This window comes from Alligator mississippiensis, chromosome 3 (assembly GCF_030867095.1).
Source record: "Alligator mississippiensis isolate rAllMis1 chromosome 3, rAllMis1, whole genome shotgun sequence".
Lineage (NCBI taxonomy): Eukaryota > Metazoa > Chordata > Crocodylia > Alligatoridae > Alligator > Alligator mississippiensis.
The window spans coordinates 22946637-22965397 of NC_081826.1; the positions used below are offsets into that span (position 1 = coordinate 22946637).

The 18761-nt window shown below is 44.7% G+C and overlaps 1 protein-coding gene across 1 annotated transcript; it reads right to left on the reverse strand.

The window, feature by feature from the left end:
• Positions 1 to 266: 266 nt before the first annotated feature.
• DSCC1 (DNA replication and sister chromatid cohesion 1) lies at positions 267 to 17493 on the reverse strand. The gene is made up of 9 exons (XM_006263356.3): positions 17254 to 17493; positions 15679 to 15847; positions 14891 to 15025; positions 11556 to 11646; positions 10368 to 10506; positions 7099 to 7151; positions 5864 to 6018; positions 4404 to 4552; positions 267 to 708 (listed from the first exon to the last, which is right to left on the reverse strand). Exons 1-9 carry the CDS (start codon positions 17421 to 17423, stop codon positions 600 to 602), a joined length of 1170 nt encoding a protein of 389 aa, XP_006263418.1. The 5' UTR covers positions 17424 to 17493; the 3' UTR covers positions 267 to 599.
• Positions 17494 to 18761: the final 1268 nt, after the last annotated feature.

Sequence of the window (18761 nt, forward strand, 5' to 3'; positions counted from 1 at the left end):
TCGCTTGGAGAGAAGTCAATGAATCAAGTAATGTCTCTTCTGAAGTAAGTAGTTTAAAGTAGCAGAAGTAGTAAAACTTAGTGAAGTAGTACATATTTGTCCTGTGTAAAGATAGCAGACTGTTAAAAAACCCCAAACAAACAACAAAACAATCTAATTTTATCAGTTAATTTGGAGGAAATAGCTTGTTTCTTCTCTAGATGTTTTATATGGACTCTACCAATATGTAAGTTGTTCAGGGGTAAAAAAAAGGATGAGTGCCAATATTTTGCAAAAGACCAGTTAGATTTATTTTGCTCTTTGAATTTAAAATACAAAACACATTTCCAGTTGATATCAACACATTTCTTGGTTAAGTGACAACCACTAATTTCCTGTCACTTCTGGTGAGAGAGAGAAGTGTAACTCTTTCTGCAAAGATTTAAAGCTTAAGAAAATCCACGTGGTTAGTTTTAGTACAAGCCTTAGTTTAGTAGAAATGTCTTTTCAAAACAATGACAAACTGAAATTGCTACAATAATTACAAATAACTCAGGTCCGGAGAAAAGTGGTAGTTGTTCTATACAGTATTATTAATCCTTTAAGAAAGTTGTTTCCTGCTAGGAGATGGGTCTTCTAGAATTATAAACTTTGACACCATTCTGCATGGAAGAACGAGCATACTTAGTCAGAAGTGCACCTACTGTTTGCTTCTCTGCACATAAGTCCCTGTAGAGAGGAAAAACAGACAGTTGGAAATACTCTACTAATTTAAAAACACTTTCAGTATACATTGTTTCAGTATCATTTTCCTAATTTAACAATAAGTCAGGCTACAGAATTTACAAACTACCAGTGTGCTTCTCCCAAAATGCTTTGAGCCACCAAAATTTGTCCCTTGGAATGGCTTGTATTTGTGCAAAACCCAAAAGCATTGTACATCATTTACCTATGAAGATTAGTTCCTATCTTGAACAGCTTACAGTCTAGAGAGACAAAGCCTAATTCTGCTTCATACAAATGCAGGGTCTTTTATTAAGTGTGACCCAATTCCCCAGCTGTTTAATTCAGTCTGCGTTTTGCTAGTAGCATAAAAATTGCCTCCCGGTCCACTGCCCCAGCCTGCCTGCAGGGTTGCCCTCCCTCACAGCAGCCTCTGCTCACCTTGAAGGAGTGGCTGCTCTCGCCAGAGGCCTGCAGCACCAGGTAGATCACAAGCTGCGGCCCATGTTAGTAGAAGACTGCTGACCCCTGTACTAGCATATGCTTAAATAAACTCCAGGATGCCTGCCAAAGGATCTGGAAACACCTGAAGCCCCAGGTGGAGTGGAGGATATTTGCTGGTAGTAGTGCCACTTAAGGTTCTTGACTGACTCACAGATTTGGAATTGATTTGCCAGATTTGGATTGGAGGATGAAAAATTCCCATTAAAAAAAAAAAATGCTTGAATAAACTCCACAGGCGCATCCCCACAAGTATACACGTGCAATTTGAAGCATCTCAAAGCCGTGAGCTGCACTGCTTTTTTTGACACTGGGAGAGCCTGGTGTCAAAAAAATGCTGCTAAAAAAGTGGAGTGGCATATGCAGCAGCAGCATGCCCCACCAGAAGCCAGAGCGTGGCCAGCCAGAGCCACACGGTAGCTGTGGGCCAGGCCCGGAGCAGCTGGCTCAGGGCCACTGCTGCCCTGGGAGATCCCCCAAAACCCCAGGTAAGGCTGCTGGGGCCAGCACAGGTGCTGGCCCCAGCTTCCCCTACCCTACCTGGGTTCCTCTGAGTATGCAGAGGCATGTCTGCAGACAAATAGCAGCAACAGCAGTGCTGCTGCTGCTATTTGTTCCATGGGAAATGCATTCCTCTAAACATGCGCACTTGTGCAGATGCAACCCAGAAGTCTAGAGTTTACTCCAGACATTACTGTGGTAAAAACAGCAGCAGAATTTGACTCAAGGCTCTGAGTAGACATAGTCCTCTAATGTCCTACAAAGTCTAGATCTTATCTTGGGCCTTGTGAATAGTACTAGAACAACAATACCATTCAGGAGCTCACTTCATCAGATGCTGTGAAAGGGGATGCACAGAACAGTCCATCAAAGAAAGAGATTTGATAGATTGCTCTGTACACATCCTTTTACAGCACTTGACGAAGTGAGGTTGGGCTCGCAAAAGCTTATGCATCTTTCATATAGTTACAGCAATGCCAACTCTCACGAAACAAACTGCAGACTTGCAATTTCCAAGTCAAATTAACTCTGGTTCACAATCTCAGGATAGAACCTTCAGACTTTGGGATTTTTCCTCTGGAGCGTGTACCATGCACTGGGCTGGTAAGTCTGTGAATGGGAAGGGGCGGGAGAGAGAGGGAAGTGACAGGGCAGGGGGCACAGATCGAGGCCCCCATGGTGAGGGAGGGAGTGGGGAAGGGTGGGTTGCATGTCACAGCAGCAGGCAGCTCGTCCAGAAGCATAGGGGAGGGGGACACAGCTCCCTGCCACTGAATGCACCCTTGGGGAAGGCATGGGGGGCACGTGCTCCCCCAATCTGTGTGCAGATTGCTGTGGGCTGTGGTTCTGCGCCCTGCTGCCTTGCCCTTGGAGCCAGACACTGGCTGCGCAGCTTATCCCCTGCCCGCTGGGTGGCGTCACACAGCTCCTGGGGCAAAGACAGTGGGGTGCAGAGCCCAAGCCTACAGCAGGCAGCCTGCCTCTACCCTGCGCACAAATCCAGGGGGCATGTGTCCCCCATGCGTCCCTTGGGGGGGGGGGAGGGGGGCCACAATGCAGTGACAGGGAACCATGCCCCCCCAACCCATGGCTCTGTTGCCTGACCTGTGACCTGACCCACCTGCCTGTCTGCCTCTCTCTGTATATCTGTCTGTCTGTCTGTCTGCCCCTCACTCCCAAGCCACAGCCCCCCAGCCCTGCTGGCTGCCCCTCACTCCTGACCCGCAGTACCCCACATCCTGCCTGGGATGCATGCAGGGACCGCCTCCCCCAACCCCCCCTTCACAAACTCCCCCCCCCGCCTTTCAAAAATAGCATCTCATGATTTACATTCCAAACAACTTGATTTTCAAGAGTGTCTCATGATTTGACTGGGAGGAAGAGGGCGGGGGGCAGGGGGGAGGCAGCAATACTGTAGTTAGTCTAATAGGGGTGCTCAACCTCTTGCCTGCAGGCCAAATCTGGCCCAAGAAACTATATCAGGCCCGCAGGGAGTTGGAAAACTTGGCAGTCAGGGACCGGTGGCCCACCTGGGCCATTACAGTGAAAGGGGATCAAGGCTGGGCTGACCCTCAGGCATGCAGATTGGGCCAGACTGCTCACCTCCTCACCCACGTTAAGATTTGGCTGCTCTGTTCCAGCCCCACTCCACACATCCAGATCAGGACTGCTTCATCTCCATGCAACTCCCACACCTCCAGATTAGGGCTGCCTTACCTTGCATATCTGAACCAGACTGCTTCTACCCCTGCTGCCATATTCAGGCTCAGAATTGCTCTGCCCCACCCACCCACCTCCACATGTCTGGATCAAGGCTGCTCTGTTACCAGTCCCCCCCATGCATACAGATTGAGCCCAGGCTGTTTCCCTCCACCCCACGCATTGGATTGGGGCCACTCCGCTTCACCCTGCACCAAGTAGATGGATCAAGGTCAGGCTGCACAACACCCCTGCAGCTGGATAGGGCCCATTGTACAGATTTGGCCTGCAGTGGGACCTGGCACTGTCCATCTGGCTCAAGGGGCAGAAAGGTTGGGTACCACTGGTCTATAAACATGCATCTCTACCCTGTCTTCTGCTTGACTTCAGACTAAAACAGCTAACTACTGCTTTCTGCTCATGAATTTGGAAAAAACGTGATGTATACAAATAGTCATAAGAAAAATCTTGCCTAAGATTTAACACACATTCTCCAAAATTATAAAGGTCAGTTTTCAAAGATCTCCAGTTTTTCTGTCCTTCATCTTCCTTTAGCAATACTGCCTTGTCTTCAGGCATATCATTGAACCACCACTCTGAACTTACTTCTAAGAACTTGATCATTCATTTCCAAATTAACTCCCAGTTACAACTGAGTCTGTTTATATGGATAGGCTGAGAAAAATGTTATTAAAAAGAACAGAGGCTCATGTCACTTTTTAAAAACGTTTTACACAAGCAGGATTCCACCAAAATTAGCAAACAGCAGAACTTCCACTGGAGCTCAGTCAGGCCAGGATTTTCTTCTGTGTTAGCAGATACTGTCTCTTCCTTTAGTGAAAAGGAGCAAACTTAAGGTCTAGCACAAATGTTAGCTACTTTTCTTAATCAGGAAACTGTATTCCACAAAAGGTCTATAACAAAACCAAGTTGGATTATAAGCACTCATCTTGTCCTAGTCCTAAGCATTTATTCATTTAATGAGTCTCAAAGAAACTTACTGAATGTATGGAGTAATATCTGCTTCTGTCCACTTTTCCCAAATGTGGAATAAGCTGTTGAATCTTTCCTGATTATCCTCAGGCAAGTCTTCTACTTTTAGCAGGAAAATAGTCTGTGGTCTGGAGTGTCTATCAACCAGAGCCAAGCCCTATTAGAACATTGAAAAAATAAATTCAATACAAGAACTAATTAAACCTCTCCTCTCGGCAACAGTTGACATAGACTGTCAAACTATTTAGCTTCAGTATTCGTCATTTCTAGAACAGTACAAATAACTCAAATGAAAGTTATCACAAAAGACAAGACATTATCTTTTACTTTTTTTCCAATGACTGCAGCACCATAATATCATAAGATGTTCTAAAGTATGTTGGGCTTCTTGTTCCAACTACAAACATAATGTTTACATCTTTTAGAGAAGTCCACCTCTCCTCCACAACCTCCCCTCTCCCCACCCTTCACTAACAACTAGAGAGTAATTCCCAGAGGTGGATTGGGGGAAGGGGGATGATGCATTCACACCTCCTTTAATTCATGTTCCAGCCACATTTTAAAACCAACTGCCCAGGAGGGGAAGTGGCATTTCTATTCAGGCAGCAGTGATGAAGTGAGTTAACTTGATGGCTCATTATAATATGACCCAGACTGCTGCTAATCTCTCTTTACTCCACAGGTGTTAATGACCCTCACTTCTTTCTAATGATCTTGATATGCCATCAATCAAGTTTCTTCTACAGTGTTGCTGTCTGTTAGCTATTCCTGGGAATATATATCTTCTATTTCACAGCCCTTAAGACTGTTTTCAGTTCTAATTTAACTGAAGGGAACATTAATTCAGGTGTAGAAACAAGAGACAGTGAAGTGTTGGATCCAAGAGCCACCCATGATAGTTCCTCTGCTAAGCTATTGAGAGTCTAGGTCAAGATACTCAAGAGGGCTAGATTTTGTTTTACAAATCTGAACAAGAAACATAATTAATGATTACAGAACTAACGAGACAATATGTTTGGACTATTTTGCCTAGTTTATTGTGTTTTTTAAAACTTTATATAAGATAACAAATTAGTACACATTCTAACAAAGTTATAGTTGTTTTTGCTTTGATGTTAAACTGTGTTCGCCCCCCTAGCACCTCAGTAAAGTTTCTAATTTCTCTTTAAGTGAAGCCAAATGTGTGCTATGTCATCACATATAACACAGCACACCATCTGCACCCCCCTTTCCAAAATCCAAGAGCCACCCATGATAGTTCCTCTGCTAGGATATTGAGAGTCTTGGTAATTTCTCTCTCAGAATCTCATATAAGACGACTAACGCAGGGGCAGTTTGGCTCTCTGAGCCTCTGGCAGAAATGTTTGAAATGAAGTGGGAAACAGCAAGTTTGCTCATGTTTTATCTAAGTTCTATATAACACCCTGCAAATGGATGAAACCAAACAAGCTGGTTTAGAGAATGTTACCTTGAGCTGATCCAGCCTTGTTGTCATTCCTTCAGGGACACTTTGTTGCCATACTTCTTGAAACTCTGATAGATTAAATTTAACCGCATTTTGCAAGAGCATTTGTGCTGTAGTTCTGCATATTTTGTCTTCGTTCATTTCAAAATAAACTTCACCTGCTTTAAAAAAAAGCCACACAGCCAGGGATTCTTATTTTATGCTATTAGGACAAGTCAGCCCAATTCCTCCTCCCCTCTGCTAATTTGATGGGCCTTTTGTACGCTCAGATCAAGTGTGGTACCTTCTGATCAAGTCTCTCCTTTCTAGGGAAATAAATATTAGAACAACCCAATATGTTCTAGGCCCTATTCTGGCCCCTGTTGACATAAGGTTGATCTCAATAGACCTGTATCTTTTCCAGCATAAAGTTAATTCCACCCCCATCCTCTCCCCAATGCATCTGGGATTCAACCTGTTTCTACAGGAAGTATCTGCCTCCTCTTTTTAGTTTCCAAGGATCTACATTCTCATCCTAGGTCTTCTACCATGATGTAGGGTAAAGAAGGGGGTGAGGTAGATTTCCTGTCTTCTTTCCCCTCTGCCAGAAAACTAGGTGAATTCTCACAATTAAGGACAGGACAAATATTGGGCATGAAGCCTATGCCCAGGTCCTCCCATAGACTTCTTGTAATTCAGACTTGTTTCTTAGGCAGCTTGTCTACAGATATCCCAAAATGCCACCCTAACTCTTTCCTCAGCTTCTTCAGTAGTTAATTTAGTCCTGCCAAATTCTTGTTCTCAGCATAAGCAAATAGAGAGCCTTACATAATAGTACAGTCCAAGTTCTCCTAGTCCCAATCTGTTATTAAGTTCTGATATCAGAAAAAATTTATCTTGACCTGCAGACTTTCAAAGGTCATCCTATTTGGTCAGACAGACTAATTCAGATGCCTGGATAACCAAATCTGTCGGAAAAAAGTACTTTAATTCTCTACAAAAGATTTGAACTTGAATCATAGAAATTAAAAGTTTAGAAAGATCTCTGCTAAATTCATTAATTTTCTACAACAACATTAGTTCCTCACTGCCAGTTAAATAGGAAAGGAAGTCTTAGTCATCAGCCTAAAAAGGATTTTAATTAAAAATAACCTCTCTACTCATAATAGCCTAACAAAACCTATGAACATTCTGTTATTTTACACTGGTAATATTGGTGTTACCATCTTTATTTAAAAGCTTAAGATGTCATAACTCACCTTCATCAGTATATTTCTTTCCATAGCTTAAAAGAATGTGTTCTATCATTTCTCTGAAAAAAAACCCCAGAAATTTAAAGGTTTACTTTTATACATTTCATTTTTTGACTAAACGAATGTAGTTTGAACCTGTGCTGTCCCCCACCACTAGAAACACTACAAGTCTTTTAATTCTTCTGACTAGCAATTTGCAGCAGCAGATACAAAGAGGAGCAGGAGCAGACAAAACCAAGAGAAAAAATGGGAGGATGAAACATGTCCTAAGGGCTAAAGGCTAATACACACTGAACAGAAACACAGAAGGGTGTCAAAAACTAAAAAGAGTGAATTGGTTGAAAGGAAACAGAATGGATAACAGCTGAAAACGACAGGATGGAAGAGTCTGACTTTAGATTTCCAAGACTTATAACAATGGGACCCCAATCCCTCATTAGCAAAACACACAACCGGAGCTGCACAAAATGTGTCAGTAACTTACAATATACTAAAAAGAGATGATACTCAATGGAGTAAAGGCATCAAATTATAGTCTAACACAGTGGTGTTCAACCTTCAGTCTATGGGCCACATGTCATCCAGGTCCCAAGAATTTGGTAGCAAGGAAGCGGTGGCAGCATTCATTGCTGCTCCCTTGCTACCAAATCTCCAGACCTGTAGAGAGCCCCCAGGCCAGATGAAGCCCTGTGCACTAGACCTGTGGAGCAGCCCTGCACCACACTTCCGGCCCTCAGAGCCAGAAGACTGAGCACCACTGTTTTAACTTGTATCCATTTCTAGGGAGAGGTAGTTACTCATGTTAGTCTGAGGTTAGGAAGAAGCTGCCACACTATCCTACTTCTTTGTACTCATTTGTAGACTTTTTAATCAAATAAAACATGCAAGTACATTACAGTCCCCTAAACAAGGCTTTAATTTTATTTTTGTGGCACTTAAAATAGTAAACTTGAAAATAGATTTGCAGTTTGATGGAATGTTTTTAATATATTTTGCTACTATCATCTTCATACATAATCACTATAATAGGCAAGAGTGTATACAGATAGTTAAATCACACATAGCACTAAACTACCAGAAATACCAGTGTTTTGTGCATGAGAGATCCACCACATACATTTGACTTGCTTTGCTTCATGATGGTATTCTACCCTAGGCAGCTCTTCAATTAGTGTCAACATATACTACTGTCAATGTATACTATGCAGCCGAGCCAGCATAAAAGATTTTAACAGTACTCGCTACTTGCTGCCAAGAGACTGGAATAGACTCTTTGGAAACCCTGCTCCCCGCCTCCCCCTTTTTCCATGGATTAGGGGTACAAATTAAGAGAGGATGGGAAAAGAAGGTACAAGAAGTCTTTGATATTGAACCCCTGCACAAGATAAAACTGCAGTTCATGCTCCCCAGAGTAAAAGGTGGCTCATTTCTAGTGCTCCATGGGATACAAGATAATTAAAAGAGATTATGAGATAGGGTCCTGGTCCTATCTCACCTGCATACCAGTCAGTTTAGCCAGACAAATGCAGTCGACTGGCAGGTTGCAAGCTGTCCCTCCAGGGAATTGTAGGAATGCACATTTTCCCCAAGTACAGTCAGACTTCTCCCTTAGGCTGTGCACTGCTACACTGTCATTAAAGTTGTACTGAGCCTTAACAGTACAAAGGATCCTTATTACACTTCTCTTTATGCAAATTTGGTTTGTGCAAATTCATTTATATGCAACAACCTTATTTATACCAGAAATTCGCTTTGTGAGAGAAAAATCTGATCTTATGCAAAGTCGGCTGGCAATGAGCAGCCTGCAGGCTGACAGAGTGACACCTTGCATGGAGCTGGGAGGAGGAAGGCGGTGAGACAGAGGGCGCCATGTGCACATATAGTACATACACGTGGCCCCAAGTAACCTTGAGGGCAGCTCTGGCAGATAAAGTGGGGGAAAGAGGGGGATTGAGGCCACTGTAGGGAGGGAGCTGGGCAGGGCTGGAGCTGCTGTCCAGCTGGTGTGCGCTTCGGGCCTGGGGCTGCAGTGTGCAGCTGCAAGGCCCCAGCAGGGAGCAGGATGGAGCCTCCGGTGGCTCATCGGGGGAGGGAGAGGGCTGGCTCCCCACTGCCACACACTCTTCCAAGGTGGGGGGAAAGAAACACACAGGCGCAGTGGGCCCTGGCCCCAATCCTGGGCCTGGCTTGGCTCCTTTCCCTGCCTGGTCCCAACACCACGCACCCCGCTGCCCTGGCCACGTGCCTACTGTGACACAGGACTGCGCCCCTCAGAGCTGCAGGCACAGGAGGCATGTCCCCAGGGCAGCACAAGACAAGTAGCCACCATTCCCTGCTGCTCTGCTTCCCTGCCCTGGGTGCCTCTCCAGCCCAGGGGACATGACGCCACGTGGCTGGGAATGGCAGGGCTGCGCAGAGGCTACAAGCTCCCTGCTGCACCAGATCATGCCCACCAGGCTGCAGAGGCACACAGGACAGGGAAGCAGGGAACAGTGGGGCTGCACAGAGAAGGTGCTCACCCCGCACTGCCTTGGTGATGTGCCCGCTGCGCAAGCTGCTACTTGTAGTGTGGGCCAAGCACCATCTCCATGTGGCCCTGCTGTTCCCTGCTTCCCTGCCCCAGGTGCCTCTCCAGCCCGGCAGACATTACCCAGCACAGCAGAGAGCTCATAGCCTCTCTGCGCAGTCCTGCTGTTCCCAGCTGTGCTGGGTCGCACCTGCCAGGCTTGAGAGGCACCAAGGGAAGGGAAAGGAAGCAGGGCGGAGCTAGAGCGGAGAGCAACCAGCATTCCCTGCCACCCTGCTTCCTTCCCCCGGGTGCCTCTCCAGCCTGCCCCGTGCTGCCCTGGCAATGCATCCCCTGTGCGTGCCGCTGCTTGCAGCGTGGAGCTCGCAGCCTCTCCATGCAGCAGTTATTGTATTGTGTGATTACTGTTTGAATTTGTCATGGTTTGGCAGGGGAAGTGAGGCTGGTATGTATCCCTATTAAATACATGTAATAATGGATTCTCTTTATAAGAATTTGCTTTATGCAAGTGTGTTTTAGAATGCAACCCTGGCATAAAGAGAGACCTGAGTGTACTGTACTTTACATAAAAAGACCAAGGACATCTATTCTTAAACACTGTGCTGGCTGCATTCCACAGTTACAGAAAACATGAAATTAGTGCAAATATGAATGAAATTAGTAAATGAAAATATTAGTGATAACTATCAGTACCTTGGTTTATAATTCTTTAACTATTAAATACTTAAACAACAAAAACACTACTTACTTAGGTTCCAAAGGTCCAAGCTCTTGAAGACAGACATTTAAAGGAATCTTACTGAAAGACCAGGACTCAGAGTCTATTAGTTGAGTTATATGATTCACTAGTTTCACCTCATAATCAAATTCTAGAATTCTCCAATATCCTATGAAATATGAAAGAGGTGTAATGCAATATTATATAGGCCAGGGCTGTCCAACTTCTGAGTGGCTGAGGGCCACAGACTCCCCCAGCCATACACCATGAGTCACAAGCTGTTAGTGCCCCTCCTACCACAGACATATTCACCACCCCACAGATCCCCCCTGCTGTACTGTCTGTGCCCTGCATGCCATACCATGAGGAACTCCCCCCACCACACCATGCAGCAGGTAACTTCCTCTGTACCATGATGACACCCATGCTGTGCCACACAGTCCCTGCCTCTCCTGGAGCCACCCAACTGGAAGTTCCCTCAGTCCTACCCCCAAAAGCCAGCAGAAGCTGAGAAGGCAGAGAGAGCCTGGAGACCCTAACTGCAGCTGCCAGAGTGGTGGGAGAACAGCACTTAGACAGGAAGCCCAAGAGCTACAAGTTAACCCTTCAGCAGCTGCACGTGACCCATGGGCCACCAGTTAGACAGCAAAAGGCAGGAGATATGATATAGGCATTAATGGAGACCAGCATAATTATTTTTTTCAAAGTGAACTTGAAGCCTTCTATATTAAAGCTACTGGGTATTTTGCAATTACAAATGAAAAGGGAAGTGGTCCATGGGAATGTAATAAGCTGGAATCCACATTTTGAAAGAGTCGGAGGAGAAATAAGTGACAAAGATTTTCCGGTTTACTACTCATCTTTGTATTTCATGTTATGATAGAAACTGTTGGAATCACATGAGGCTACTATAAAGTAATTTGTTAGAAGATAGGGGTAGCTAGCTGTTTTAATAAGAAATCAGGCAGGAGGAAGGATAGAGATGCAACCTTACAGAACTGAATCAGGGATACATAAGCTTTTATGAGCAGGAGCTCACTTCCTCAGATGCTATGAAAGGACATCCTCACGGCAGACTATCGAAGAAAGTAATTTGAATATAAAAGACGTGGAAGGGAAGGAGGAGAAAAGCTCTGCAATCTCTACTTTTGTGCATTTATCATTAAGATAAAGCCTATATGTTATGCTAAATCATACATATTCTCTAGAAATAAATACCTTCGATTTTGCAGGCATTTATAACCTGCAGATAATGTAGTATTTCTTCCTCACTTGCTTGAATGAGTTCTAGCAAGTCTTCTGTTGTATACTGTAGTATGCAAGGAGGAAGGGAAAAAAGAAGAGTCAGGTCCAACTTCAATTTAGGTTTACCAAGTGAACATGAAATATTGTTTCTGCATGATCTACAACAACATTATATTGTTTTTGCATGATTTAAAAGTTTAACTGACTTATTCCAATGTTCCCCTTTGGTTTAAACCAGTCTCAAAGGGTCATTCAATTAAACTACTCTAATTATACAGAAGCCTTTTTGTCCATGGATCAATGATAGGAGTACATCCCAAAATTCAGATTGGCTGAATGAGCATCCTATACAAGATGCATTCACCTTACATTCCCCCTTTGCTTGTTTCCTCTCCTATTGCATCTAAACCCCACTTTTGATTTTACATAATTCAAGGTAGGTTTAAAATTAAGCAAGAAAATTAGCTCATCCACATTCAGAATCCACCACCAATATCATCAAAATAAGCCACTTCACATTATAGTTTGAATAACTAATGAATAAAGTAGAACGTTTGCCAGTTGCACCTCACCAGGTTCATCTTTCCTAGAAGAGGCATCTTTAAATATTTAAAGCTAGATTCATTGTCGTTTAAGAATATTTTCCTGGCAGGAAACTACTAGAAGTCCCTAGGAAGACAAAAATATAGTAACCACCGCTAACTTTGGATATTATTCTTATTATATTTTATAAAATTTCATCCCTTTCTCCAAGTCTGTCCCTTTGAGCAATTCCTTTTGTTTCTCCTCCTCCCTTGTTCTTCTATTAGGACCCTAGTCTCAGTAACATCAGATCTGATAAACTGAGTGGCATGGAAACCATATAAATGCATAAAAAGAAGATCTTCAAGTTACAGAGACACTTCAGGGAAAGTTGCTAGCAATTTAATAGAGAGAACACTGCCCTAAGAGTTAGCAGAGAACAAATACCATACAGGTGAGCTCAAGAGAACTAGCCTGCTAGGCATGCTCCTTCAGGCAAGTTAGAACACTAGGGTCCTGTCCACTTGCACTCATTAATAAACCTGTGATTTAAGGTATGTCAGTTTGAGTGCCCTGAATAAACTACATCTGAGATAATTTAGGTAGCTAGAATAAACTATCCTGTGATTTTAACTTACTACAGTACTTTTCTCTCTCCCCCTCATTATTTTTAGCACTGCTGTTATCTGGATGTTGAACTTCTGTTGCTTCACCTCAGGGGTAGCCAAAACGTTGAGTATTATATCGCAAACATTATAGTAAAGAATCCATGGAAGCAAAACTAACTAGAAATTTACAATAAGAATAAACTGCTTGTGTTCTGAAGAGGAAAAACGTGTTTATATTTTTTGTCACGGGTAAATAAAAGTAAAACAAGCAGCATCATGAAAAAAAAAAATTCCTATTCACTTGAATCGTGTTTAGTAAGCCGAAATCAAATCAGAGCCTATAGTAGGTGCAAATTCTATCCACCCACAAAAAACTTACAGTCTAATTTTAAGTTTCATAGGGTCTTCCATGATACAGGCAAGAATCTTCCCATTAACATTCAGGGAACAACTAGGCATACCTAACATCACAGGAATATTGTATTTTAAAATCAGAGAAGTCTGATGTTAATTTTGAGCACTACTGTTTGGAATAACATGTTTGCAAGCGTGAAACAGCTTTATAGATATTCATTAAGTCAAGTGTAAATGTTTAACAAATGTATCTTATTTTCTAGATAAATTTATTTACTTTTTTTGAAGTCTCCTGCCTTCAGGACATTACTTCTATTATTAACCACAGACTAGACAATTCATTCCTACTCAACTTGGATCTGACCTTGAACAGGATTTTTTGGAAACATCATTTGCATGTTAATAATAAAAGCAATAACTCTGGTAGAGGACATCTCAGTTTTCTTCCTCCATATTCACTGACTACATTCAAGTTATTCTCCTTTATTTTCTTATCGTTCTATCTCCTTCCCTGAAAGGTGGGTGACTTGCAGAGACAAAAATCTGAAGTCACAAGAAGCAGAACTACAGGCACATACAAGTGAGGGAAGGAGACATTATATTTTAGCAGTCAGAGAACTGTTGCAAGGAAAATCAAATCTGGTCACATCAAGTTGACCAAACTCCCAGAAGTCTTTTTGAGGTGACTCAAAATTGGCAGTGATTGTGACCTAAAGTTAACCCCAGTAAAATGTCAGGGAACTTGGAACATTTAAAACAATGGAACAATAGACCCATAAAATAAAATGATAACATGGTAATTTTTAGGAGTAATTAATTTGGGGTTGGGAAAATAACAGGAAAATATTCTCAAGGTGCAAGGATATGCTATTGTATTTTTAGGATCTATGAGCCAAAAATATTACGTAACAAGCTTGGCTAGCATTGATAATGATGACATCACTAAAGGGTTAAATAGCCCAAGCAAGTGAAGTCAGGGTTCACTGTTTGCTGCATGCTATCTGAACCACTTGCATGAGTTTCTGAGGGAGATATCTGCATGGATCTCTAAAGGACAACCAAGCCTTCGGACTTAGAACAACAGCGCAACCCAAGAAGCTTTCCCAGAACGGCCAGCTGAGGGAAGTAACTCCTGCGTAATAGCTCTAGACAGACTGTGAAGTGGTGAAGAGTCACGTTAACGCGCTCAGTCTTTGGTCTGCTTACATCCTGGCAATCCCAGTAAAGTTGACTACCTGTATTCTGGCAACCCCAGTTAATGACTTGCTTTGTGCTTAGTAGATGTTTTGTAGTCAATAAAGCTTCTGAACTGTTTGTCGGACGAGTGCCGGTGGTTAATCACAGAGGTCTCCTCACCCGCAGAGAAGTAGGGCTTGGATGAGTTTCTACCCAACAAGAACTACTAAGTTCTCAGAGACCAGTGAAGGCTGTCACCTGTTCACCTCTCCCATTTCTCCCAAAAATGAAGCTAAAAAGGTGTTCTCCCATAGAATAATGCTGAATCTGTCCACTTCTTACACGAAAGTAAGTCTTTTTCTTCTCTCTGCCACCAGGCCAACATCTTGCTGGCTGCTGTCAAGTAACTATCCGTTCCTAGCTAATCTGCCAGGCTCTCTCAGCATGGGGGAAAAAAAACGAACAAAAAATAAACACAGACAAACAAAGAAGACACAGGTGAGAGCAGAGCACAACTCTGCACTCAGGCAATACTTATAAACAGAGCAAGTGGTGTGGGAAGTTGTTTTCAATTTATTAGCAATTTTTTAAGGGATTCTAAATCATTGCCTGCTGCAAACTCAAAAGTGTTTTATTTCACAGACTTACCTTTGAGTCAACTGAGCTTCGATCTTTTCCAATGTCTGGCCCTTCATAAGGATTTTCTGATAAAAGTTTCTTCAGTTTCTTTAGCTTTGGTCGACATCGCCTTAATTCCCAATAGTTATTGGCAAAACCAGCAACCTACAATAAGAAAATAAAATGATTTTGAGTCATTTTAATTTAACACTTGTAGTCAAAGAATAGAAGGATAGAAAAGTAGGATTAGAAGGGACCTCACCTCAGGAGGTCATCTAGACCAGGGGTGCTCAACTCTTGGCCCATGAGCCAGATCTCAGTGTATAGGCCCAGGATAGGTCAGTGCTGAGCCCCAGGGCCCAATCTCAGCATGTGGGGCTCAATCCAGCCTGCAGACTGGCCCCATTCTTCTCATCTGGTCCACAAATCCAAAAGCTTGAACACCACTGCTCTAGTCTAACCCCCGGGTCAAGGCAAGATCCTCCTTACCCAAAAGCCAAGTACTTGTCTAAACCATTTTAATGTACAAACGAACGTCTGGTACAATTACTAGGCACAATGCAAACCAGCAAGAAGTAAATAATAATAAAAATAATACATAAATAATAACAATAAAAAAATCCTATCTTATTACAGGTAAAGCAGGAGAATAAGGACACTATCGACATCTTAAGAGTCCTAGAACACCTTGCTACTGCAAGGACAGGAAGCAGTTTGTTAAACTCAACTCACTCAAGAGATCCAAAGAAGAGATTGTGAAAGTACAGTTAATGATGGACTCTGTAAGATTTTTATTAACATATACAAGAAGAACATACCTGCGTATGAAAAATATTACATAAGCTTTGATCTGTAAGTAATTGCTCTGGAGTTTTGCAGCCAGGAATAAACAGCAACATGTTCGAGGTATCTGCAATTTTCATGTCGTAAGTTTTATCTTTACTGCACAGCACAGCTTGTTCATCCCTTTCACCACGAATAACCAAGCTGCAAAAGAATTTTCATTTATAATGGGAGCATAACTATGTTCAATACTTTGTTATCCCTAAAGAAGAGATCTAAGAATGAAACATACATTTTAAATAAATTAAACATTGCTAAACTTGAATGGTGGCAAGTGACAGGTACTGCGACTGTTATTACTGACTGCATATAAAAATCTGTAGATGTAATATGCCAATTAGTTTAAGTTACAATATCCTACTAATGAGAAAGTAGTTGAGGATTTAACAGTTTGCTTCACAAACATCCTCATGGCAAACTTAACCCAAGCTATAATCTAAACCAGAGATGTCAAAACTATAGCCTGCTGGCTGGACCTGGCTCTCAGTGTCCAATCCCCTGACCCTGGTGATGCCCGTGGGTCTCAGGCCTATGCACCACATGAGCATGTACCAGCCCCAGCCCTATGCTCTGCATGTGGCAGCGCCAGTCCAGTGCATGAGACTAGACCCAGTGCTTGCGGAGCATGCAGGCCTGGTTCATAGACTCACAGACTGTAAGGCCGGAAGGGATCTTAGAAGATTGTGGGGTCCAGCCTCCTGCACCAAGCAGGAAAGACAACTTGGGGTCAGGTGACCCCAGCAAGGTGACTCTAGTCTTCTCTTGAAGGTTCCCAGGGTAGGCGATTGCACCACCTCAGGAGGGAGCTTATTCCAGTCTGGACACCCTGACTGTGCAGAAGTTTTTCCTAAAGTTGAGCCTACATCGGTCTTCCAGGAGTTTGTGGCCATTACTCCTGGTTTTCCCCTTGGGTGCCCTGGTGAACAGTTGCTCACCCAGCCCTTGATGTACTCCCCTAGTGCAGCAGTAAGCTGCTACCAGGTCCCCTCTCAGCCTTCTTTTCTTCAGGCCAAAGAGTCCCAGGTCCCTCAGCCTCTCCTCGTACAGCCTGCCGGGAAAGACTGATCGTACAGGTGGCTTTTTTGGACTCCCTCAAGCTTGTGTGGTGCCCAGGACCGGACGCAGTCCTCCAGCTGCAGTCTCACGAGTGCCGAGCACAGCGGAAGAATCACCTCCTGGGTTTTGCCGCAGATGCATCGGTTGATGCCTGCCGGAGCAGTGTTAGCGCGGCTGGCGCACAGGGTGCGCAGCGCTCGCACTGAATGGACCAGCCTTAGGAGCCGCATCTGGGGCTGGTCTAGACGGGCTGTGGTGCGTGGGGCCAGCCTGTCGGTCCACGCCCCTCCTCTAGCCCCATGAGCCGATAACCCTCATCTCAAGCCCCCCAAAAAGCTCATTCAAAAACCTCCGACGTGCATTTGGAGATGACATCAGCTTGTTTCAACGCACTCCCTGAACCAAATAAACTAAAGACCTTTAAGCGGGGCTGGGACATGCATGGACAGGAGCGGGGCCTCCCCCCCCGGCCCGGCCCGGCCCGGCCCGCCCACCTGCGGCCCGCCTCCAGCTCGGCGCACAGCCCAGCCTCCAGCTGCAGCAGGCAGCAGTCGCCGGCGCTGGCGCGGGGCCCGAAGCGGAGGCACTGCGCGGTGGGCAGCAGCTCGGCCGGGTTGAGCTTGGCGATGTGCAGCGTGGCGTCCACCTCCGCGCGGCTCCGCATGGCTCGGCCGGCCCCGGCGGCGGCGGCGGCAGAAGCGCGCCAAAACTGCCGCTCGCGCCCGGACACTGCGGGCGGAGCCGAGAAGCACACGCGACAGCTCAGAGGGGGAGGAGCTTGGAGGGCGGGCCCATTCAGGGGAGGGGGAGGAGCTAGCTTGGAGGGCGGGGCTAGCGCGCGCCCGGTTGATCCCGTGGTTCACACCAAGATGCGGCTTCATACGAGGCTGGGGCGGGTGTTGTTTTTTGTTTTGCATCTCGCACACATGAGTGGTGCCTATAACGTCAGGGTAACTGGGGAGACTGGTTTGCAAGCGTTGAAGGGGTGGGGTTTTTAAAAAAAAACAACCCTGCCCTCCAAGCTCCTCCCTCTCCTTTTTTTGTTTTTATTATTAGTAGTACCCGAATTGACACCTCAACAAAGAAACGTCACCAATTTCACACTTAAAACATCAGCATGGGCAACTGGTGCCACCTTAGTCCAGGGGGGTACGCACCCCCCCCCCCAGGGACCAGTCAGTGATTGGGGGGTGCCTGCAACCAATTTCACTGGCCTGGGGGGGATCCACCCGTGGCAAAACTCACCGACTGGAAAGCGGCCGTGGCGCTACATCCAGCACTCCCGCTCCCTGGCCGGCGCCCAAGGTGGGGCACTGGCACTCCCACCTGCCCATCACTTAACCGGGGAGTGCAGCTGGTCAAGGGGTGCACATGCACCCTTGTGCACCCCCTGCACGTCGCCACTGAACATCGGCCTGAGGAAAAGGGGTGAGAGGGGACCTGGTAGCAGGTTACTGCTACACTAGGGGAGCACATCAAGGGCTCAGTGAGCAACTGTTCACCAGGGCACCTGAGGGGAAAACCAGGAGTAATGGCCACGAACTCCTGGAAGACCGATGCAGGCTCAACATTAGGAAAATCTTCTTCACAGTCAGGGTGTCCAGACTGTGGAATAAGCTCTCGTGAGGCCTCTCCAATAGAGTAGCTTTTGAGTTAACGCTCTGCGACAACATTTAGGTTTTCGGCACACTCAGACAAATAACCCTGCATTGACTACACCTGCTTCACACGTTCGTTTTTCAACCACAAAGACAAAAATGGAAACATCGATTTACAAAAATGGAAACATTCATTTAACTTCAGTCACATTTTAAACTTCTGCAAAACTCTGTGTGGACATTCCTACTTCAATTAAGATTGGTATATTTCGTTTTAAATTAAATCTGTTTCCAAGCTACTTTTTGCTCAGCTGAAAAGGCCACTTTTATACCAAAATAAATGTTGATACAGGGGTTTACATACTTTAACTATACTGGTTTAAATTCATAATATAGATTACACT